Source organism: Artemia franciscana, chromosome 10 (assembly GCF_032884065.1).
Source record: "Artemia franciscana chromosome 10, ASM3288406v1, whole genome shotgun sequence".
Taxonomy (NCBI): domain Eukaryota; kingdom Metazoa; phylum Arthropoda; class Branchiopoda; order Anostraca; family Artemiidae; genus Artemia; species Artemia franciscana.
The window spans coordinates 24,259,971-24,285,638 of NC_088872.1; the positions used below are offsets into that span (position 1 = coordinate 24,259,971).

Genomic DNA, 25,668 nt, shown 5'->3' on the forward strand with positions numbered 1-25,668 from the left:
TATTTTATTGAGAATCTAGCTCTTTCTGATTTGATTGGCGGAAGGCGATACTTCTTGGAGCGGATGTAGTGGGCAGGAGAAGTGGGAGTCCCAATTATACCCAAATCATGGAAATAATTTGCTGAGGATTGAATATCATAATACCACATTGCAGTATGCACGTCCTTCAATTGTTTGAGATTAAGCATATTGAAAAAAAATTATAAAGTTTGGGTTTCTGACAGATTTTTAAGTCTCGCAGGGCGATGAAAAAAGAACCCAGAATTCTAATTGCCTTATTTTGAATTATCCGAAGAAGTTTCAGATGGATAATGTAAAGGATAATTTATAGAATAGCTCTTTCCTCAACTGCATTGCTAATAGGCAAACTAAGCAACGACAAGGCCTTCATTTCTTCAAAAACAGGCGCTTTCAAAAATCTGTATATATAAAAATAAGTTGTCTGTGTGTGTGTGTGTGTGTGTGTATGTGTGTGTCGAGTGACGTCATGTTTGTGTGTCGACTGACGTCATGTTTATCGACTGACGTCATTATAAGGACTGAGCTGTATGCGCCATGAAGTTGTTTGTCGACTGACGTCATGTCTGTCAACTGATGAAATTACATACCGGGACACCGGGACACAAATGACGACCGGGACACAGGGAATATAAATGACGACCGGGAACCTCAAAGAGAAATTACAGACTGGGACACCCGGACACAAATCACGACCGGGACACAGGGAATATAAATGACGACCGGGACATAGGGACACAACTACAACGGGGACGCCGGGGGCACAGACGGGATATATAAATGACGACCGGGACACAGGGATTGTTCGAATGGAAATTACAGACCGGGACACAAATGACGACCGGGACACCGGGAATATAAATGACGGCCGGGACACTCAAAGAGAAATTACAAACTGGGATACCGGGACACAAATGACGACCGGGACACAGGGAATACAAATGACGACCGGGATACAGGGACACATCATTAGAATAATGAGGTATAGATCTGAATACGGATTGTTTTTCCCATGGACAATTATATGTTGTATGTTCAAGAGTCAGTAAACCTGACAATCTATTTATATGCACAGACAATAAAACAGCGAAGAATGTTGTATATTCGCATGTTTTACGTAGTTAAAAAGATATATATATATATATATATATATATATATATATATATATATATATATATATATATATATATATATATATATATATATATATATATATATATATATATATATATATATATATATATATATATATATATATATATATATATATATCTATTCACAGGTGGGACACAGGGACACAACTACAATGGCGGGTAACTAATACGGCGCATAAGGACTTACGCGCGCGGGGGGGCTTGGGGGGGGGCGCGAAGCGCCACCCCAACAGCTAGTATTATATAAAACCTGTTGTGCTTGTCTCAGCATATGTCAGATAAGGTTCTTGCAGTGTAGCACGGCCCATTTTGTTTAGCGATACAGAAGTCTGTGTTGAGCTCAAGGTATTACTCGTTAAATCTGCAGACTGCAAAGTATCGCAACAACCCTAGAAGGGGCAACAATTTTAAGGGGTGAGTTTCCCTGATTTATTAGCTTTTATATTCGGCCATAGGCTTCTCTTCGCCATGGGCTTGCGCTAAACCATATATAGGTTTCTACGGGCGAAAGTTCTAGGTTCCTCGGCAACTCGTCCACAGCTTTGGAACCACATTGATGCAGAGAATGGAAAGGAGCCTGAAATCCTGGATATGGGGAAACTCGTGGGCTTTAAGCATTATTCGCTCAAAGCATTGTAAGCAATCCATTGTAATGTAATATAATGTAAGCAATGTAAATAGAGAGCTCCTTTTTATGACGTGACAAGCACTGGATTCAAATGAGGTATGGATTGTTGAAGAAAATGATTTCTTCCCAAAATAGTAGTTCACATAAAAAAATAAGCCAGACAATAGGTGTTTGCGCAATAGTTTTTCTTCTTTGTATTAGTTAATCTAGCACTTCTGAAAACACAGAAGACTAAAGCTCAGCATTCAGACCTAAAAATATACATTCTTGGCCTTAAGTCCTTTAGATAAAATATTTGCATTGGTATATCTATCCACATTGGAGTAAGATAGGGAATTCCTCCTAGGATGGACCCAAAACCCCATCATAAATTGTAAATAATTGTCTAAGAATTTAGTATTTTCCATATTAGTTCGTTGAAGAAATCTTCTTATGTGCTCTTTTCGGATTTACCTAACAGCCCCCCATGCTCTGTTATCTGCTGGTCTTATGTTTCTGAAATACTAATATGTTTTCTATCAGAAAAGCCTTTTTTCTGTGTTTTTCTTTTTCGAACATGTGGTCTTACGTTTTTATTAAAACAGTAAATCTAGTACGATCTTGGGAGCAATTAAATGTTTTTTTTTTTTTTACCTTGGATGATTTTGTATCTTTGTAATTTTTGCTCTGTTGCTCAATCGGATAACCTTCTTTCTTTTTTCTTTTTAGAACTACACATTTTCCATTCAAACCTTTTTTATTCCAATTGCCTTTGAATACTGGTTGGACATGACTACAACTGGAGTTGGTTTTTATTACCTACATATCACTATGAATCCTAAGGCGAGGTTTGCCAACAAAATAACAGTAATAATATTGGAAATGCTCTCGTAAACGTTCTTCTGAAGAATGACGCGAGATTCTGTACGCATAAATTGAAATGTAATTTTTATCACCTTGCGCCTCTTTTTAGAATGATTTTTAAAATGTTCTAAAATTTTGCCAACGTTAATATGCTACTCGCTTTTCAATTTAGCTCCCAAATCATGACTGTTCGAACTATTTTTTTTTTTTTTTTTTTTTGAATTTCTCGAGGAAGAATAAGAATTAGATTCCTTTGATGTATTTTGTTTTTAATTTTTTTTTAAATTTGCACTAAGTATGGAGGAAGGTAGAGAAAAAAGGTAAGGAGGCGTCACTAGAATTCATTGTCAAAACCCGTGGTGCTGATCTCCGTGTCACGGCTCTCCAGACAGGAAGGTCGCTCTTTATTACTGCCCTTTTATAATTTTCGGTTTGATATCTGCTTAAAATAATTATTTCTCTACCAGCTACGCCCTTGGGCTTAAGTTGACAAATTTTAGCTCCCACAGATAATAATAAGTCCTGAACGAAGTAACATATTTAGATAGACTTGCCAAGATCGGTTCAAGTGCTAATAAAAAATAATAATATAGTGCAGGCTGGCCCAATTACCGTGCCAGTCATCAGCGATTTTTAATAGCACCTTTGCTAGTACATAAAAAAAGAAAAAAATATATATTTGAAACCTTGCTCGAATGTGGGTGGAGGCTGATATACCCGTGATTCATCGTAATCCTGCCCCTGGAAAAGCGCATCTTCAGGAAATTATAGAGCACATGCTTGAGTGCGCAATATTATCCATCTTCATATTGACGTAGTTCCGTAGATCTTCTTTTATTTACTTTGTAGTGCTCGGTTGCAACAAATACAATTTGGATTATGCATTTACTAATATGGTGAGCTTAGTATTTCAAATCTCACTATGTTTCTTGAACTACGATCAAAACTGCTCACCTAGGCAGGGACAAAGAATTTTTATCGAGGGGGGCATCTAGAAAAAGCAACTGAAATAATACAAAATAGAAATACTATAAAATGTTTGGAAAGATTGGTCAAAATTATTGGATTTCAAAGGGAAATCGGGCTTCTTGGGATTCCAAAACCTTCCCCCCCTAACCCGCGCATGAGCCTCTGCCCAACGGTGCCAAACTGGCTTAAAATGACCATTTTTTCTACACTTTCCTTTAATTTGTTAAAATACTTACGGTGTGTAAACACCTCTTTTTCGCTTTCCTTAGAACTTCTCAATGAACAAAAAAAAAAAAAAAAAAAAAAAAAACATAACTCAAATAAAATTTCAAGTTTGGAAGACCCTATTTTCCGCAGGGGGGACTTGCTGGGAGGAATTTTCTGGAGGGGAGTATTATCCGAGGGGTATTGACTGGGGGTATTTTTAAGTGAGGAGTATTTTACGGGGGTATTGTCCCGGTGGATATTTTCCACAGGGTGGGATATTTTTCGGGGGAGGGGGACTAAATGCCAAGAAATTTTTCTTATCGGTTCATTCAAATCAAAACCAGCAATTAATTTTTGTTTGGAATGGTCTCAACCATTCACATCTACAAATTTTGTTTTTCATAACAAACTGAGCATATCCCCTTCTTCTCAACCCCTGCCTCCAACCAAAACATCCTCCTGCAAACGCCTGTATACTTCCCAATAACCATTACTATATGTAAGCACTGGTCAAAGTTTTGAACTTGTAACCCCTCCCACGGGGACTGTGAGGGAGTAAGTCGTCCCCAAAGACATAGTTACAAGGTTTTTCGAATACGCTGAATAAAATGGCTATCTCAGAATTTTGATCCGTTGACATTGGGAAAATAATTAGCGTGGGAGGGGGCCTAGGTGCCCTCTAATTTTTTTTGTCACTTAAAAAGGGCACTAGAACTTTTCATTTCCGTTAGAATGAGCCCTCTCGCAACATTCTAGGACAACTGGGTCGATACGATCACCCCTGGGAAACAAAAACAAAAAAACAAATAAACACGCATTCGTGATCTGCCTTCTGGCAAAAAATATAAAATTCCACATTTTTGTAGATAGGAGCTTGAAACTTCTACAGTAGGGTTCTCTGATACGCTGAATCTGAAGATGTGATTTTCGTTAAGATTCTATGACTTTTAGGGGGTGTTTTCCCCTATTTTCTAAAATAACGCAAATTTTTGGGTAAGACTAAACTTGATGAAAATTATATATTTAAAATCAGCATTAAAATGCGATTCTTTTGATGTAGCTATTGGTACCAAAATTCCATTTTTTAGAGTTTTGGTTACTATTGAGCCGGGTCACTCCTTACTACAGTTCGTTACCACGAACTGTTTGAATCAAGCAGTTCGTGGTAGCGAACTGTAAGGAGCGATCCGGCTCAATACTAATTGAAACTTTAAAAAAGAAATTTCGATGCCAATAGATATATAAACAGAATTGGATTATTGCGCTGACCCCAAATAAATAAGTTTCAGTAAGTTTAGTCTTGCCCATCAAAAACTTCAAGCCTGAAAAAAAGTGTCTGATTTTCGAAAAAAAGGGGAAAAACCTCCTCCGAGCTAAAAGGGCTTACGAAAATCATACCATCGAATTCAAGGTATCAAAGAGCCCTACTTTAGATATTTCACACATTTAGATATATTTAGATATATATTTATTATATATTTAGATACAGTTCGTTACCACAAACTGTTTGATTGAGCATCCTGTGCTGGGCGTGGGGGTTAGGGGAAGGGGATGGGGGAATATGTACTGCAGCATTAGTTGTGAATCTGGATGAAAAAAGCCGAGTGTATACGAAATTCCCCTTCGTCCACTCGAAAGCTTGTTTACGCTAAACTAGTGTCGTCTGCAGCGGCTGATGGGTGACAATCCTAGCATAAGCCAAGCACCAGCACTTATATTTATGATTGCTTAAAGAGGGTTTATTGTTTATAATGTATTGCGAAATGTTTTTAAATTCACCAAGTAGTGTGTTTGTTAAACAATTACTTTTCTTCATTGACGCTTGAATAGCGCTTACTTCAACAGCACCCTCTCTTGGCCCCCTCATAAAAATTCTGTAGCTACAGCCCTGCTTACTAGCAAAGACTCTTGGAGATGACGGAACACACTTAGTTAATTAGCGAGAGATACAACAAACAACTGTCAATTAACTGTAAGTAATCAATCACCTGTCGCTTCATTCTAAAATTGGAGCCTTTGCTGAGTAGTATTGCGGCATCAAAGAAGCACCAAATGGAGCACCATATTTCCCGACTCTTCTCTCCTCTACTGTCTTTAACTCTTCGGAGAAAAACATCTATCTAATTAGACTAATGAAATAACGTAATTTTTATAGATACTGAATAAATAATATGAAAAATAGTAAAAGCAAGAACTGTTAAACCCTTTCATAACTTCGCTCTATCACTGTTCATACATTGTGTATTCAAGGAATTCTTATGTTTAAGGTCAAGTACAATATTTGGCTCCAACATCTGTTTGAATTTTGACAGAATATTTTAACTTCACTGAAATATTCGTTGTGATAGTAAAATAGCGCCATAAGGTGGATTCGAAAGGACTTAATTAAGATATGCTTTTAAATCTAATTTGAAAAGGATTATTGCTAAAATCGAGTCTTCAGTACCAGGCATGCACCCTCTGGGGTCTCAACTGACTACTGCAGTTATCTAATTTTGGGACTTAGGGCATCTGAAGTCGGAATAGCAGCTGGCTAATCCTGGTAACCTCGGGAAAAATAGATGATAGAATAGTATTCGTGTATATGAGATAGCAGTCAGATTATGGCTAATTTCAGGACCCAAAAGACCTTTAGAAACTTGGGTATAAAAATGTACTATTTGAGCTTCAAAAGTACTATATGACCTTCTATTTTTGTTAGTCATTATGGTTTTATATTTTTGGTAATGTTGGGAGGGGTCAATGTAGTAAATTAACAAAGATTTATCCTGTCTTCTTCCAGATTGATATCTGACAACGCCTTCAGCTACTACCCCTCTTACCCACACCCCCTCCCCATTAAAATATAAGACTATCTCTGACTTCTCGGAAAATTTGATTTAAATCAGCGACTCTTTTGTAGTAGATATTGTAAAGGTAAACATTCAGGTAGCCCCTTATCTCCCCTTCATTAAAGATTAGAATACCGGTAGTCAAAATGTGGAACTATGATATTTATTTTGCTTACCACCTAGTCTAGTTGAGACCTTGCGACTACGTTTTGTATATGCCACGGTGATTGGAATTTATTGACCCCTCTTATAATCATAATTTCATTTGGAAAAGCTCTGGTAATTTGACAAACATCAATAGAACTTTACTTCTTGATTTCCTCGTCTTTTTATTCAAGAAATATTTGTTTCCATCCCTTGACGTTATAGAGCTGTAGACCGCTGATACAACCGTTTCTTGAACTGCAGTTAGAACTATTTTCAGCCTGGAGCTACTTGTAAAAGTCAGAAAGCATAATATATCACCGTTTTGCTTTTACCAGGATACAAATAATTTCAAAGACTACACTGACCACGCCCTGCAAAATAAAAATAAAATGTGACGAAGAAACTTTGCCCTTTTCACTCTTTATTTCCTTTTTTTTTTGTACTGAGGACGGTTAAGCAGAGGTCTCTACCGAAATATTTGCATTTTATTCTTCGTTTTATTATAAGGTGGAAATTCCGCGTTTTGCTTCGTCACAATTTTTTTTTTACATTTAGTTACCAGGAACTTTCAAATATCTTGAGAATCATGCTAGATATAGATAAATCGACCTTGCAGAACGGTCAAGTGAACAGAGTTTATCCTACAATCCTCAGTTTGATAAAACTCGCTTATGGCCTTCTCCATTACTCACGTTCCAGAAAGTAGTCGCGCTTGTCACACTTACCGCACGAATTTACCCTCTTCGTTGTGTGTTCTGAAATAACATTTATGTTTTTCAACAAATTGCTTGGCTTTCAAGTGTTGATGCAAAAAAAAACCTGAAAAACAAACAAGTTTTTTACTGTTTTAAAATGTAGAGTTAAGAGAAAGAGTCAAACTTTAGCGTAAAGAGCGGGGCGTTGAGAAGGAAAAGCCCTTTTCATATACGGAGTAATTTCTGTTCGTTTTAAGTTTTAATGTCGCTCCTTACTTTCATTTAAAAAAACTTGTTTTTTTTTATATTTAATCTCATAATTGAACCAAGCTCTATTCTAATAGCCCTGGGTATCACACTATTCATTTGCTCGGAATTTTGAATGGATTCTGACTCTGTAAGATTTAATTTATTGTACTAAACTTATAACATAGGTGATTTATTGAGATATTATTTTTTTATTAAATTGATTTTTTGTGGGTTTACCGATTTATATTAATAAATAGCATTGATATCAGCAGGCCAAAGCCAAAACAAAAATCATAAACAGCGTAATAGCGCAGTCTGAGTAAAGACACTGGATATGTCAAAGTGTTAACACAGATTGTGAAACCTTACATTGTGAAGTATTCCCCTCATTTAAATTGCAACCGTACTTTAGATTTGAAAGTGTTCGAAAAATAAATACAGAATTGTTAACAGATCCGTTGACATTGTTTGACAAAGAACATCCAGAAAATCTGAACAACTCTTAGCAACATTGCGGGAGAAACCTTAGATTAATTAAAAATTGTCAGGGATGCCAATTGGAAGGGAATATTGACTCCTAGAGTTTGAAAATTACCTTCCATGTTGTATCTTTGTTATAAAAAGAAAAATGAATTACATAAAAATTAACCAAGAGTTTTTCTTGTGTAAATTGGGTATTGGGGGTATATATTCTCAGAGGGGGTTACACTGAGGATATCATCCGCAAATACATAGTTCCTGGATCCTTCAATTACGCTGAACAAAATCGCTCTCTGAAAATTTGATTGGTTGTGTTTGCGGAAATGATGGGTGTTGAGGGGTGATGGTTGCTCTCAAATTACTTTTGGTTCTTAATAAGGGTCCTATATATTCCAGTTTTAAATGAAATGAGTCCCTTATGAAGTTTATATGAAAACAAATTCCATAAGAACCTTCTACGCCCCCAGGGTATAGCTTCCAACCCTTACCCCAGGGCTCTGAGGAGTCGTGTTTAGACTATTTTGAAGAAAAGGGCTATCTTATAATTTCAATTAGGTGCATTTGGTGTAAAGGGGGGTGTAAGGGGGGGAGGCTAGTTGCCGTCCATCACGTTTGACTCTTAAAACAAAACTAGAACTTTCAATTTTTAACCAAATGAGCCTCCTCTAAATTTTATACAACGATCCCTTCTATAAAAACCTTAGACGCCCCTGGGGTATAACTTACAATCCCTGCCTCCAGGCTCTGTTTCAACCGCTAATGCCTTATTATATGATCTTCAGACTATTTTAAATAAATTGGCTATCTCAAAATTTCTATTTGATGCATTCTGGGAAAATAAAAGGGGGGTAGATGCCCTCCGATCACTTTGACTCTTAGAAAGGGACTAGAACTTCTGATTACCATTCCAATGAGCCCACTCTAAAGTTTATACGACCACTCCTTCTATACGGATATTTTATGCCCCAGGGAATAGCTTAAAACCCTTGCCCTGGGGACTCTGGGGGGGTGCCTGAGAACTCTGGGATGGCTGTCATCTTCAAAGACATAATTTTTGGACATCTCAACTACGTTCAACAAAAAGAATATTTCAAAATTTTGATTGATCCTCTCTGGGTTAATGATGGGCGTGGGGGAGGAGCTATTTGCCCTCCAACCACTCTTGGCTATCAAAATGAGCACTGGCCCTCTCAATTTTCAATTGAATTTCAAAGTTTCGGCCACAGCTCTTTCTATGCAAAGTTTCCTGGTCTAAAAAAAATGAAATATCGTCCCAACCACGTTCTTTGCTTAGGCAGCGCCATTGCGCTGCCTATGATACAACCTAGGTGAGTGAAGCTGCTCATCTGATCAACCTTCTCGTTACCCAATATCATCTCTACCTCTTGGCCTTCACTTATTCCTAGTCTTAGCTCTCAAAACATCCAAAGAATAATTCGTTTTACTAACATTTTCATCTATTCGTTTTACTAACATATCCGTTCTCTTTGGAGGAGCTGGGGGGTGTTAGTTTGGAAAAATTAGAAAAATTTAAGGATTTTTAACTTAAGACTCGAATTAAGACTGAAGACTTGTGCTTTAAAGCTCTAATTTTAAATTCCGACCAGATCCTGTGACATTGGGGGGAGTTGGAGGGGGAAGCCGGAATTCTTGGGAAACCTGAAAATTGGGATATTTTTATCTTACGAATAGGTGATCAGATCTTAATGAAACTTGATATGTATAGAAGCATTTCGTGTCTCAGATGCTCTATTTTCAACTCGAATTGGATCCGGAGACATAGGGGGTTGGAGGAGGGAAACAGAAATCTTGGATGACGCTTAGAGTGGAGAAATCGGGATGAAATTTGATGGGAAGAATAAGCACAAGTTCTAGATACGCGATTGACATAATTGGAACGAATCCGTTCTCTTTGGAGGAGCTGGGGGTGTTAGTTTGGAAAAATTTGAAAAATTAAGGTATTTTTTATTTAAGAACGGGTGACCGGATCTTAATGAAATTTGATATTTAGAAGGAATTCATGTCTCAGAGCTCTTACTTCAAATCCCGACCAGATCTGTTGACATTGGGGGGAGTTGGAGGGGGAAATCTTGGAAAACGCTTGGAGTGGAGGAATCGGGATGAAGCTTGTTGGATAGAACAAGCAAATGTCATTGATACGTTATTGACGTAACCGTACTGGATTCGCTCTCTTTGAGGGAGTTGGGGGGAGGGGTTCAGTGATTGCGCGAGTTTGGTGATGCTGGGCGTGTTAGGACGATGAAAATTGGTCGGCGTGTCAGGTAGCTGCACAAATTGACTTGATAAAGTCGTTTTCCCAGATTTGACCATCTGGGGGGCTAAAGGGAGTGGAGAAATTAGAGAAAATGAGGTATTTATAACTTACGAGTGGGTGATCGGATCTTAATGAATTTTGATATTTAGAAGGACAGCGTGACTCAGAGCTCTTATTTTAAATCCTGACCGGCATTAAGCCTCTGATTTTCCTTTTAAATCAATCTATTGATTCTTAGAATTTTGTTAGAGCTCATACCATATGAGCTCTTGGCTCTTATCTCTTCTTGCCTCGTCACAAGTGCTATATGAGCTCTTAGCTCTTGTTTTTATCCTGGAGTCCAACGTCATAGCTTCCCGTAAGGCAGTTATCCTTCCTAAGTTTCAGCTTTGGATTAAACCTAGACAATATTAGAAGGCGATCCTCATTTTTAACATCAATAAAAGTATCCCTTTATTCCTAAGTATCTTGTATCGATTCTGCCAGTCTTCGGTATGCGATACCATAATCAGTAAGGTTTGCCTTCTCACTATCATGATAATACCATGTCGAATTATGTGGTATTTCATGTTCTGTACATACACTTTATTTTTTGTATGTATGATCTTTTCTGCTGGATGTTTATTGTATATGGCTGAATATAGAAGGAAACTTTCAAGTATCATTTTTGATACCGATATTTACGATTTGATGTTCAGTAATTAGAGCGGTATATCGATATCAAATATCACCCAGTACTAAATTCTTTAAGAACGACTACTTAAACACTGCCATACAGCATAAGACAGTGTAAGACTTTAGCGTAAAAAGTGGGGGGGGGTTCAGGGGGGAAGTCACTAACCACGAAATTTAAATAGTGGTTTAAGGTATTCTTATTCTGTCATTTGTTTATTGTGAAACAAACTTTGGTAAAGGGTATACAACCTATCGAAATTTGTGTGGGACCAAGACAAGAACCACACCATTTGCATTGTCAAAAGCCTATGGTCAAAAATCGTATACAAGAAAATTACAGCCCTCAACCTTGAACGACAAAAGAAATGTTTTTTTTTTGCGCGGGAACGACTGATCAAACAGTTCGTGGTAACGAACCGTAGTAAGGAGTGACCCGGCTCAATAGTAAACGAAAGTCTAAAAAACAAAATTTTTATACTAATAGACACATAAAAGAATCGAATATTTGTGCTTATTTTAAATATATAAGTTTCATCAAATTCAGTCTTACCTATCAAAAGATACAAGCCTGAGAAAATTTGCCTTATTTTGGAAAATAGGGGTAAACTTAACGAAAACCACACCATCGTATTCAGCGTATCAGAGAACCCCAATGTATAAGTTTCAAGCTCATATCTACAAAAATATGGAACTTTTAATTTTTTGCCAGAAGACCGATCATGGGTGCTTGTTTATTTGTTTTTGTTGTTTTTTTTCCAGGGGTGATCGTATCGACTCAGTGGTCCTAAAATGTCGCGGGAGGGCTCATTCTAACGAGAATTAAAAGCTCTAGTGCCCTTTTCAGGTGACCAAGAAAATTCGAGGGCAACTAGGCCCCCTCCTACACTCATTTTTTCCCAAAGCCAACGGATCAAATTTTGAGATAAGCATTTTGTTGAGCATAGTCGAAAAACATAATAACTCTTACTCCCCGACAGTCCCCGGGAGAGAGGCTGCTAGTTACAAGCTTTGACCAGTGTTTACATACAGTAATGGTTATTGGGAAGTGTACAGATGTTTCCGGGAAGGATTTTTTTGGTTGGGGGGAGGTGTTTGAAGAGAGGGAGCCACGTGGAAGGATTTTTCCTTGGAAGAATTTGTCATGGGGGAAGAAAAATTCCATGAAGGGGGCAAATGATTTTCGAGCATTATTTGAAAAAAAGAAAAAATAAATATGAAAAAGTTTTTTCAACTGAAAGTAAGGAACAGCATTAAAACTTAAAATGAACAGAAATTATTATTCATATGAGGGGTTCATCTCCTCCTAAATACCTTGTTCTTTACGCTAAAGTACTTTTAGTAATCTCAACTATTTATTCTACGGTCTTTGTGATTCTGGGGTCATTCTTAAGGAATTGGGACAAAATTTAAGCTTTAGTGCAAAGAGCGAAGTATTAACAAGGGGGCAAACCCCCTCATATACCTAATAAAAATATACGAATATAGAAGCTCGTTACGTAAGTTAATTCGTAAAGTACGTATATTTTTTACTAATAAAAACGTTCGTAGAAAACTAAAACCTCTAGTTGCCTTTTTAAGTAACCAAAAAATAGGAGGGCAACAAGGACTCCTCCCCCACCCCTTTTTTCTTAAAATCGTCCGATCAAAACTAAAAGAAAGCCATTTCGCCAAAAAAAAATTATATACAAATTTCGTTTTCAAACAGGTCGTGGCAGCGAACTGTGGTAAGGAGTGACCCGGCTCAAAGTAACTGAAACTCTATAAAAGGAATTTCGGTACCAATACTTAAATCAAAAGAATCGTATTTTTATGCTGTTTTAAATACATAGGTTCCACCAAGTTTAGTCTTACACATCAAAAGTTACGAGTCTGAGAAAATTGTCCTAATTTTAGAAAACAGAGAAAAACATCCCGTAAAAGTTATGGAATCTTAACGATAATCACACCACCAGATTCAGCGTATCAAGCTCTTATCTACAAAACTGTTGAATTTTGTATTTTTTGTCAGAAGACAGATCACGGATGCGTGTTTATTTGTTTTTTTTGCTTTTTTTCCCCAGGGATGATTGTATCGACCCAGTGGTCCAAGAATGTCGTGAGAGGGCTCATTCTAACGGAAATTAAAAGTTCTAGTGCCCTAAGTTCTAGTTCTAATTTCGTTTTAATTATTCATGCACGCTGAGCCAAAATCAAAACGTGCATTAATTTAAAAACATTAAAACTAAAACGAACAGAAATAATTCCGTATATGAAAGGAGGGAGTTGTCCCCACCTCAACGTCCCGCTCTTTACGCTAAAGTTTGACTCTTTGTCACACTTATACTTTTTAAAACAATGAAAAACTATAGTGTAAAGAGCAGGGCGTTGAGTAGGGGACAACCCGTTTCATATACGGAATAATTTCTGTTCGTTTCTAGTTTTAATGTCGCTCCTTACTTGCAGTTAAAATTTTAATTTTTTTTAATTAAAAAAAGGAGAAGGCGACATGTGCGAGCATACATAGCTTCAACATTGTCAGATTTTTACTTTTTTTTTAAGACATTGCTGTTTTATAGTTTCTTTAATTTTTACAAGTAAATTTTCGAGTATTTGTATAAATATTCCCGTGGTAGTTAGGGAGGGGGGTGTAAAGCCTCCAAATTTCTTTTTACAAGGACTTCCATAGGTCAAAAAATCAATTTAAGAAAAGTGTTCTTTTGATATTGAAAAATGCACAGCTTATTGAAATTTGGGGGAGAGAGAGGAAGGGGGTGTTTTTCCATCTTGCAAGCGTGAATCAGTAATACCTGTATTAAAACAGTAACGGCAACCAAACCTTTTCTCCCAATTTTATAACTTACTTGCATTAGCAATTTTTAAAACTTTTCAGCTTTATTGAAAATATCTTCTTTTTTTTATTAACACATGACTCATAATGCCACGATGAACGATAGATTAAAATTTGTTATGTTTTAAATGTCACGTAGAGTCTTATTGACTAAGCAAAAGCTTACTTGTAGTTTTGAAATGCATAAATTTGTCATAGATAAGTTATTATTATTCTCAAACATATTCTATAATGTCATACCTTTTTTTTTCAGGATAATGCTTATGATCGTTTCGCTAACAGCAGCAGAGCCAGATGGTAGGAAAATAATTAAAGTTGTGAAGATTCGTCCAAAGGTTGGAAGTAATGAAGAGCAAGAAAAACAAAATAGGGAGGCAAAGGAGATATTAATTCCCAAGTTCGGTCAGAGAATAAGGCCTAAGTTGAAAGACAATAATCTTCTTTCTTTGAAGAGGCTATCACAGAAAAAGAGTGAAGACTTAACTTCTACTCATAGCACAACAGTTTCGTTCAGCACTATCACATCGAAGACTCTTGAACCCGTTACTAGTGAAAAAACTAGTTCCTTGCCACCGGAACAGCCTTTAAGCTCAGTCACCTTCACAATACCTAATTCTACTAAACTGCTTAAGCCAGCAGATGAAGCACATTCACTTGAGCAGCTTGAGAAATTAGTAGAATTGTCACAGTCTACTAGCATTGCACCAACAGCACAGCCGAGAAAAACTTCCAGAAAAAACAAGAAAAAATCGAGGAAAAACAAAAAAGTAAAATCTGAAAAAGTTCAAATAACACCTATCATTCACCAAAAAATCGATGAAGATAAAGAAGTTGACCTTAAAGACAAAGAGCTAGTGACCGAAATTCAAAAAGAGCTCACGTCTGGACAATTGGATCAAACAGGACTTCAACCGAAGGCAATAGGAGAATCTATTAATAAAAACGAAGAAAATCCTAAGCCACTCAACCAAAATTCTACATATAGTCATCAAGAAGAAGGCGAGCCAAGACTATCTCATCAAATACTCGTTTTTGAAAAGCCCCCTGAATCTTTTTCCTTGTCATCAGACAATACACAGCCTGCAAATAATCTTGAAACAATTTTTGGTGACGACAACGGGCATGAAACTTTACACCACCCAGTTTCAGATTCTCAAATTACTGCTAATAACTTAACTACGGCAATTAATTCTGTCACACCAACATCTGTTCTTTTATACCAAACTGACGGAGATATCTCCGAGACTGAATATTTAATTTATACTACTAAAGCTTTCACTGTTGGGACGCAAGCACCTTCTCAAACATTGTTAGATTTTCAGGCAATTGAAATAGGATCAAATCTAAAACACCAAACGGAGCTAGCGACTACCAATACACAAAATGCCGTATCACAGTTATCTTCAACCACTGAGAGTGTCATACTGCAATCCCTTTTAGCAAGTACTACAGAGAAAAATATTCCTGTATTCTTTGAATCATTTTCAGAAGAACCCCATGGAGCTGTTGTTGAGCTGGAAACAGCAATAGAAAACAAAATTGATGAAGCTCGAACAACCCAAAAAGCACCTTCTGCCGTATTAGCCTCAACAACTGCTTTTGACCCCTTAAGCAACGATATTCGTCCAATAACTGGCATTGGAAATCATCAAAACGAAAAACCGTTGGACTTAAATTTGCTGGCCGCAAAATTTTCTTGTCAAGGTCGAATTGAAGGCTATTATGCAGATGTCAATTCAGAATGCAAGGTAAAATTTAACGTTAAATAATGGCGTATATAAACAAATTGTGTGTAAAGAGCTGCTTTTAAAGGATTAAAACTTACTTATATATTGACTATTTTTGTTGCTCATCAATGGGTAAAAGCTCAATTAAAAAAAAACAAAAAAACACGTTTCTGCAGAAAAAAAAAGAAATGAAAATGACTTCTGGGAACTGTGTCCATGAGACCTCAAGAATTTTCAGTTAATCAAAAATAAATAAATAATCTGCACAGGGATGTGCCCAGAGGATGAGCGCTTTACCAGGTTTCACCCCCCCCAACCAAAAACTCCTTGACTCGTAGACTGGTCTTAAAAATACAAGTAAATGGGATTTAAAACGGGATAATAGAATGAAACGTTCATTATGAGTGTTGAGGGGACAAAGGCTCCTTCTTGTTGTGGAGACAATCACTTACTTTGGACAGTCATGCTTTGTTTCTAAAATTAAATACACCGATCGAGCTGTTTTTCTCCGAGTCTGGCTCTATAAAAGTTGCTTTTTGATTTAAAGAAATGTGTTTAACGGAGCAGTAGCCTCCTTGCATTAAGGGCAACCACGGGTACTTTATTAATTAAATGAAAAAAAAAGTTTTTTTAACTGAAAGTAAGGAGCGACGTTAAAATTTAAAACAAACAGAAATTATTTTGTATATGAAAGGGGCTGCTTCCTCATCAACGCCCCGCTCTTTACGCTAAAGTTTGACTCTTTCTCTCAAGTATACTTTTTAAAACAGTAAAAAACTTTAGCGTAAAGAGTGGGATGTTGATTAGGAAGCAGCCCCTTTCATATACGAAGTAATTTCTGTTCGTTTTAAATTTTAATGTCGCTCCTTACTTTCAACTGAAAAAACTTGTTTTTTTTAAACTTTAATTTCTGAGCTTTTTTGAATCAATGCACGTTTTGATTTTGGCTCACCACAGAGGAATAATTAAAACGAAATTTGCATTTTTTTTTTTGTCTTGGCTAAACAGCTTCTCATAGTCTTGATCGAATGATTTTGAGAAAAAAGGAGTGGGGTAGGAAGCATAGTTGCCCTCCTATTTCTTGGTTACTTAAAAAGCCAACTAGAACTTTTAATTTTTTACGAATGTTTTTATTAGTAAAATATATACGTAACTTATAAATTAGCTTACGTAATGAACTTTTGTATTCTCATGTTTTTATTACAATTATGAGGGGGGTCGCCCTCTCTTCAGTACCTCGTTCTTTACACTAAAGCTTAAATTTTGTCCCAATCCATTAAGAATGACCCCTGAATCACAAAAGCCGTAGAATAAATAGTTTAAATTACTAAAAATACTTTAGTGTAAAGAGCGAAGTATTAGGAGAAGGTGAGCCCCTCATATGTGTAATAATTTCTGTTCGTTTTAAGTTTTAATGCTGCACCTTACTTCCAGTTGAAAAAACTTTTTCATATTTATTTTTTCATTTTTTTAAATAATGCGAGAAAATCCTGCACTCCCTTCATAGAAATTTTCTTCCCCCATGACAAATTCCTCGATTGGACGTTCCCCCAGTATATCCTCCTCTTCTCAACCCCTCCCCCCAACCAAAACATCTCCCTGAAAACGTCTGGACAATTCCCAATAACCATTACTATATGTAAGCACAGGTCAAAGTTTGTAACTTGTAGCCCCTCCCACGGGACTGTGGGAAAGTAAGTGGTCCCCAAAGACATAGTTCTAAGGTTTTTTGACTACGCTGAATAAAATGGCTATCTCAGAATTTTGATCAGTTGACTTTGGGAAAATAATTAGCATGGGAGGGGGCCTAGGTTCCCTGCAATTTTTTGGTCACTTAAAAAGGGCGCTAGAACTTTTCGTTTCCGTTAGAATGAGCCCTCTCGCAACATTCTAGGACCACTGGGTCGATATGATCACCCCTGGGAAAAAAACAAACAAACAAATAAACATGCATCCGTGATCTGCCTTCTGGCAAAAAATACAAATTTCCACATTTTTGTAGATAGGAGCTTGAAACTTCTACGATAGGGTTCTCTGATCCGCTAAATCTGATGTTGTGGTTTTCGTTAACATTTTTTGACTTTTAGGGGGCGTTTCCCCCAATTTTCTAAAATCAGACAAATTTTCTCAGGCTCGTAACTTTTGATGGGTAAAACTAAACTTGATAAAGCTTATATATTTGAAATTAGCATTAAAATGCGATTCTTTTAATGTAGGTATTGGTATCAAAGTTCCCTTTTTTAGAGTTTTGGTTACTTTTGAGCCGGATCGCTCCTTACTACAGTTGGTTACCACGAACTGTTTGAAAATCAACTAAAATACAAAAATTGCAAACTTTTTCAGACGAAGTAAAGACCAACATTACATATATGTGGGAAGCTGCCCCTCCTCAACTGCTCGATCTTAACGCTAAAGTTGAAGCTATTATCTTACAGCTAGGATTCAGCTACCGACTTCCATTTTCAAAATTTGCTTCGAACTTTTTTTATCTAAAAAAGCGTCGAAGAATCGTCTCAAATCGCTGAAAAAAGAAATTTTCGTAGTTTTAGTTAAGCTTAGATAATCCTCTAAGAGAAAACTCTAATATCATAATTCAGACTCAATGAATGGAATAATAGACATAAAAGAATAAAAATAATAGAAATTAATAAATGAATAACAATATAGATAAATAAATAAGTAAGAAATAAATAAGAACGAAAGAAAAAAATAAATAAAAGAATCCACTGATACAAATATCCTGTCTTTTTGGGGATAATTAGGCCAGTGGTTTTCATGCAAAATTGGATATTTCAAAAGGAACACAAACCATAAGAAAAAATGCTGGGGTGGGAGTGGTGGGATATAATGGAGTTTCCAAGGGCCCATTTCTTCTTGAAAGAATAAAGGAAATTCATAACAACGAACACTCAAGCAAGGCAAATCCATTGCTACATTTCGATCCTCTTCATAATTAAATAAAAAAAACAAGTTTTTTCAACTGAAAGTAAGGAGCGACATTAAAACTTAAAACGAACAGAAATTACTTCGTATATGAAAGGGGCTGCTTCCTCATCATCGCCCCGCTCTTTACGCTAAAGTTTGACTCTTTCTCACAGCTCTTCTTTTTAAAACAGCAAAAAGCTTTAGCGTAAAGAGCAGGGCGTTGATGAGGAAGCAGCACTTTTAGGGGGTGTTTCCCCCTATTTTCTAAAATAAGACAAATTTTCTCAGGCTCGTAACTTTTGGTACGTAAGACTAAACTTGATAAAACTTATATATTTAAAATCAGCATTAAAATGCAATTCTTTTGATGTAGCTATTGGTATCAAAATTCCATTTTTTAGAGTTTTGGTTTCTATTGAGCCGGGTCGCTCCTTACTAAGGTTCGTTACCACGAACTGTTTGATAATTTTTCCATTTGATAATTCTTTATTCTAATCTGGAAATCCAAAGTAAGATAAATATGAAAAAGTATATTTCTTATAGGCATGGCATTGGTGCACGCCAGGAGACAGAAAATTCACTTTTACGTGTCCCGACGGCACAAGGTTCAATCAAAGACACCACGTATGTGACTGGAAGAGCAATGTGAAATGTTTTGATTCAGAAAAATATTATCCAGTAGAAGGAGAAGAGTCATAACATACCTTTTTTAACTATTTTTTAATCATTGACTATTTTGTTAATTTTGCGAAAATAATATTTTTGTACAGTTTATTTTAAACATTTTTGGAACATGCAAGTTTGAAGACTTGTTCATAACGTTCTAAGAGTCTCACCAATGGCTTCTTTTGTTTAACCAGCAAAAATTTTAGCAGCAACGTCTTTCACTGGTGAGTAGAATACCATTTTTTCGTTCTCTTATGTCGCATGTAGATTAAGTAACAAAAAATTCTGACATTTGAGCAACTGGAAGCAGATCAATGACATTTGAGCAACAGGAAAATCGTAATTTCTATTTACATTTTTTGTATATGTTTTTGCTATGCTGCAGTATGTGAAGCTGTGCTTTGCACTGCCCGAACACTATTTTGGTTAATACAATTAAATACATATTTAACACACTAAAAAAAAATCTTGGACTTTACATCACTTTTACCCAAACCGCTCTTTAAACTAACAAAACTAACGCGATCTATATTTTTATGAAAACAAATTCTTTTGAATTTTTTCCTAACCTATGCTGATTTATGCAAATTAGCCTTTGTTCTAGCTCCAAAACTCAGTCCAAGCTGCTGTTCTTCCAACGATGCATCATTTTCAATAGTTGTTTATGTATTTTTTGAGTCGTCCACTAGTAATATTTCAAATCTTGAACTCTTGTTAAGACAGTGTCCTACATATATATAAAAATAATATCTCACGAACTGCTTAGGCTCAGTTAGGCTTACTGCTTTATAACTCAGGATAAATCCCTCGGTTTTTTCTTTTTTGGAATCTAGTAAAGAACCGACGAAAGGGTAGTTATTTTTGTCTCTCTCAGACTCTCTTCTCTCTCTCTCTCTCTCTCTCTCTCACTCTCTCTCTCTCTCTCTCTCTCTCTCTCTCTCTCTCTCTCTGCCTATCAATCCGAACAGGTGTTTGCTTGTCCCCATATGTGTCTTTGTGTGCTTTTGTGTCTGACTCTGTGTGCTTGTAGACTTGTTTGTCTGTCTCTCACTCTCTGCCTGTGTGTCTGACTGTCTGTTTGCTTGTATCTCTGACAATGCCTGTTTATCTGAGCGGTTGTTTGCTTGTCCCCATATCTGTCTTTGTGTGATTGTGTGTCTGAATTGGTGTGTTTTTAGATGTTTATTCTCTCTCTCTCTCTGTGTGTGTCTATGTGTCTGGACGGTTGTTTGCTTGTCCCTGTGTCTGTATTTGTCTGTTTGTATGTATGAGTCTGTGTGTTTGTATGTTGGTACTCTGCCAGAAACTAAAACACTTGGAGTTTATCAAATCCCTCAGCTTATTTTAGTCAAAATGGTTTTTATTAGATTTTAATGCTCAGTCAGAAACTAAGACCTCCAAATTTACCTACTAGCTGAGTTTGTTGTATGCAAAAGTTCTGACTTTTGAAATGTAGCTATTTTTATTGTATTAAAAAGTGATTTTATAAATTTATGGTACTCATCCAGCAACTAAAACACTCAGAATTTATCACTTCCCTCAGTTAAATGTAGCCAAAAGTGCTTTTATTAAATTTTCGATACTCAGTCAAAAAGTAAATCACTCCGAATTTACCTACTAGCTGAGCGTGTTCTATGCAAAGTGCCTCTTATTAATTTTTGATACTCAGTCACAAATTAAGGATTTGTTATATCATTCCCCTCATAGATTTATCTTATCATCGCTTAAAATAGATACAGCTTTTATTAATTCTAACTTCATACATACCACAACACTAGACACTACTTTTCAAAAGGTTTTATTCTGTCATTTCCCTCATAGGGCTGTTGTATTATCGCTTAAAACATATAATACTTTATTAATTTCAAGTTTATGCATAACCCCAGTACCAAACAATACTTTTCAGAAGGTTTTATTCTATCATTTACCTGAAAGGGCTGTCGTATTATATTGCTTAAAATATGTACGACTTTATTAACTTTGACTTATGCATACCCCAGTACTACACAATACTTATCAAAAGGCTTTATTCTATTATTTAACTCATAGGGTCGTCATATCGTCGCTTAAAATATATACGAATTTATTCATTTCAACTTTATTTATATCCTCAATACTAAACAATACTTTTAAAACGCTTTATTGTATCATTTCTTTCACAGGGCTGTTGTATCATCAATTGAGACATATACAACTTTATTAATTTGGAGTTTATGAATACCCTAATACTAAAGAATATTCTTCAAAAGGCTTTATTCTACCATTTCCCTCATAGCGCTGCTGCCTCATCGCTTAAAATATATACGACTTTATTAATTTCGACTTTATGAATACGCCAATACTAAGCAATTCTTTTCAAAGGCTTAATTCTATCATTTCCTGCATAGGGCTATTCTGTCATCGCTTGAAATAAATACAACTTTATTAATTTCGACTTTATGAATACGCCAATACTAAGCAATTCTTTTCAAAGGCTTAATTCTATACTTTCCTGCATAGGGCTATTCTGTCATCGCTTGAAATAAATACAACTTTATTAATTTCGACTCTATGCATATCTCCAGTACTAAGCAAGGCTTTTCAACAGCACCAACTGTATCCGTCGATGGTGCTATTATCGCACTGTCTTCTTCGCTCAAATATTTAGGTCTTCGGTACGGCCGAGATAAGAAAATTACAAGAACTCTTTGCCTTGATACCCTTGTGTCTAACCTGCGAGTGAGCTATGCTAAACTAGCCCCGCTGAAGTATTCCTACAATCGGCAAATTTTGGCGAGGATGTACAGAGCAGTGGCATTACCACATGTCCTTTACCTTTCCCCGCTTTGGGAATGGTTCACAGAAAGAGAGAGACTAAAAGTTAGGTCCGCGTTCTGTAGATATTTGAAGTTTTTGATACGTATACCGCTATTCGAGAGAAACTCATTTCTTTTGAATAAGTATCAAATTCCAGATAGCCGTGAAGCTGTGGCAGAACAGGAAACTAATGCTAGAAAAGGTGCCCTTGAGCACCTTTATGATTTCCTGCCGTTGCACGTCATATACGAGCTATGAATGTATATAGTGAATGTAATGTAATCATTTAATCTTGAAGTATTGTTTTTCGCCTTTTTCTTTTTCCTTTTTATTTTTTTTCTTTATACTCCGCCATGTTGTTGTTCTGATGGTGGGCTAAAATAAACTATCTATCTATCTGTCTATCTATCTATCTTTATTCTGTCATTTCCCTCATAGGGCTATTGTATTATCGCTTAAAACATATGCTACTTTATTAATTTTAAGTGTATGCAGAACCCCAATACAAAACAATACCTTCCAGAAGGTTCTATTCTATCTTATACCTCAGAGGGCCGTAGTGTCATTGCTTAGAATATATACGACCTTATTAATTTTGACTTGGCCATGCCCCAATACTAAACAATACTCTTCAAAAGGCTTTATTCTATCATTTCCCTCATAGGGCTGTTGTATCATCACTTAAAACATGTTCAACTTTATTAATTTTTGACATTTTCCATTACCCAATACTACAAAATACTCTTCGAAAGACTTTATTGTATCATTTACCTAATAGGGCTGTCGTGTCATTGCTTAAAATATATACGACCTTATTAATGTCGATTTTATACATACTGTAATACTAGGATATATTTTCAAAAAGCTTTATTGTATTATTTTCTAATAGGGCTGTTGTATCACCGCTTAAAACACATATGACTTCATTAATTTTGACTTTATGCACATTCCCAATGCTAAGCAATACTTTTCAAAAGGCTTTATCCTATAATTTCCCTCATAGGGATTAAGTGTAATTGCTTAAAATATACACAACTTTATTAATTTTGATTTTATGCATATCCTCAATGCTAAGCAATACTTTTCAAAATGCTTTATTCTATCATTTTCCTCATAGGGCTGTTTTATTATCCCTTAAAGCTGTTAGGACTTTATTAATTTCGACTTTATGCATATCCCCAGAACTAAGCATTACTTTTCAAAAGGCGTTATTCTCTCATTTCCCTCGTAGGGCTATTGTATCATCGCTTAAAACATATATAACTTTTTCAGCTTTATGCATACCCAATACTAAAAAATACTTTTCAAAAGGCTTTATTGTAGTATTTCCCTCAAGTGGCTGTCATAACATCGCTTAAAATGTATATGAATTTATTAATTTCGACTTTATGAATATCCCCAATACTAAGCAATACTTTTCAAAATTTTTTATTGTATGATTTTCCTCATAGGGCTGTCGTATCATTACTTAAAATATATACGACTTTTTTAATTTCGACTTTATGCATATCCCCAATACCAAGCAATACTTTCCAGTAGGCTTTATTGGCTCATTTCCCGCATAGGACTGTTGTATTATCGCGTGAAATACATACGACTTTATTAATTTTGACTTTGTTCATACCCCAGTACTAAGCAATACTTTTCAAAATTTTAAATCAAAAAGAAAAAAAAGTTACTAGAAACATTATTTTTCTAATAGGCAACATCACGACGAACATATGTATATCATCTTCAGTTCGCATTTTGAAAACATCACAAGTAGATTTGTTTATGTTTATGTATATTTTATGTCATTTTAAGACATGTACAAAAAAAGTTTTAAAAGTTTCTAATTAAAAAAAAAGATGAAGTTAAAAATTTTAATAAAATTTAAAGTACCTAAAAATTAAGTACAACAAAAGGGGGTAGAAAGTTGGTGGAGGGCATTGGTCCTCTAGGAGGTTGTAAATGAATGACTATAAGTTCCCTCTAAAAAAAATGCCATGGTAATTGATTCATTGGGGAATATAAGTTCACCGGTTAGTATACCCAAGCGCGTGATAAGACCAGATTTCATTCAATCAAAAAAAAAAATTATTAATAGAATTAAATCATCAAAACATATATTTCAACTTTCTTTTGTTAATCATGTTTGGACAGATATTTGAAAATGAGATGCCGGATGGAATATGCTAATGATGTATTATCTCTCTTGTAGCATGGTTATGTAAGTAGGTAAATGACCCAAATATAGGGAATCTTTAGTGCCCAAATTAGGGTGTAAGCTCCAGAGCGTATAAATGACCCATCTTGAGGATACTATTTGTTTGTTTGTGTGTTAATTTTATATCCAAAACCTCTGTAAAAGTATTTTCAACAGCTTCTTAAATCTCTTGGCGATCGGATGAACACTTTGTTTACATTGATTTCTTCGTTCACTTAGAAATAATTTCCAAAGTTGTCATGATGAATTAACTTTTTGATATCGTAGAGGGAATCTTTTTTCTAAACGACGCATAATTTTTTCCCATTTCTGATAAACAGATCAAGTTGATAAACTTGATCTGATTTGTAGCTGATATTGATTTCCACAAAACTTGTGTACAGTGACTTTTTTCTATTTTGTAGTTCCAATTTTGCGAATTCTCTACATTCTCTACAAGTAGAATCTCCTAGCTTCGAAGGTACGTTTTAAAATTCAAAAAAGTTTCAATACTGATAAATTTCCTGTTATTTAGTGAAAAAGTGAGCAAAATTTCCGTATTTCTCTTAGATTTTTGTTAAATAATACAGGAAACTCTGATTGAGGTAAATTCTGCATATACAAGATTGAATATTTTCAACGCGGATAGATGGATCTTGATCTTCTCAGAACTGGAGGTGACATTGGTCTTTCAGACATAAAATTCCTTCCGTAACTTCTTCTGTTTTGAAGGTATAATTTTGCAAATTTCCTATATTTTTTTTAAGTAAAATGGCCTAGATTCAAAGCTTAACTTATTAGACATCAAATTACTTTGAATACTGATAGGAAAATGAGCAAAATTTCCTTATATCTCATATTTCGTTTGTGAATAATAGCAGAAGTGCTGATTTAGAGGCAAAAGTTCTGATTTTTCATTTTTTTAAAATTTCTTGATTTTGATGTTTGTGGTTTTTTAAACGTTTAACGCCAATAAACATGAGCAAGAAAATATGTACTCTATTATATCCAAAAACGAACCACACACTAAGAAATAATTTCAAAGTTGTCATTTCGCGTTCATCTCTTTGACATCCTAGAGGCAAATTTTTTTTATGGACAAGATAAAATTGGTTTTTTAACGCAGATAGATCAGTACTCATCTTCTGAAAGCTGAAGTTAAAATTAGTTTTCCCGAAACAAATTTAATTATGTGGCTCTTTCGATTTTGAAGTTTTCATTTTGTGAATTTCTTACAATTTGTAACATGCAAGACATCCTAACTTCAAAAGTAAAGATTCTTAACGTAAAAATTTTTCTCGGGTTTGCGTGTCGTTTCCAGAGTCTATTCATGGGAAACATGGGGAATCATGGCTTAGCGGATGATCCGT

General features: G+C 35.6%; 2 protein-coding genes across 3 annotated transcripts in view; one reads left to right on the plus strand and one right to left on the minus strand.

The window, feature by feature from the left end:
* LOC136031952 (adenosine deaminase-like) overlaps nt 1–25,668 on the minus strand; it is a 233,178-nt gene that overhangs the window by 77,107 nt on the left and 130,403 nt on the right. Inside the window, exon 1 of one of the 2 annotated variants that reach the window (XM_065711962.1) lies at nt 5,809–5,835. The exons of the other annotated variant lie outside the window; for it this stretch is intronic. Coding sequence (XP_065568034.1) covers nt 5,809–5,820 — 12 coding nt within the window. The 5' untranslated portion in view covers nt 5,821–5,835. Of the gene's footprint in view, nt 1–5,808; nt 5,836–25,668 lie in introns of those variants that run through there. 2 annotated transcript variants of the gene reach the window in all.
* On the plus strand, nt 3,404–19,425 carry LOC136031951 (uncharacterized). The gene is made up of 3 exons (XM_065711959.1): nt 3,404–3,540; nt 14,253–15,747; nt 19,195–19,425. Exons 1-3 carry the CDS (start codon nt 3,524–3,526, stop codon nt 19,348–19,350), a joined length of 1,668 nt encoding a protein of 555 aa, XP_065568031.1. The 5' UTR covers nt 3,404–3,523; the 3' UTR covers nt 19,351–19,425.

Coding starts and splice junctions, on each gene's coding strand:
- LOC136031951 (XM_065711959.1), top strand. Junction 15,748..19,194: donor ATGTCAATTCAGAATGCAAG/GTAAAATTTAAC, acceptor TATTTCTTATAG/GCATGGCATTGGTGCACGCC.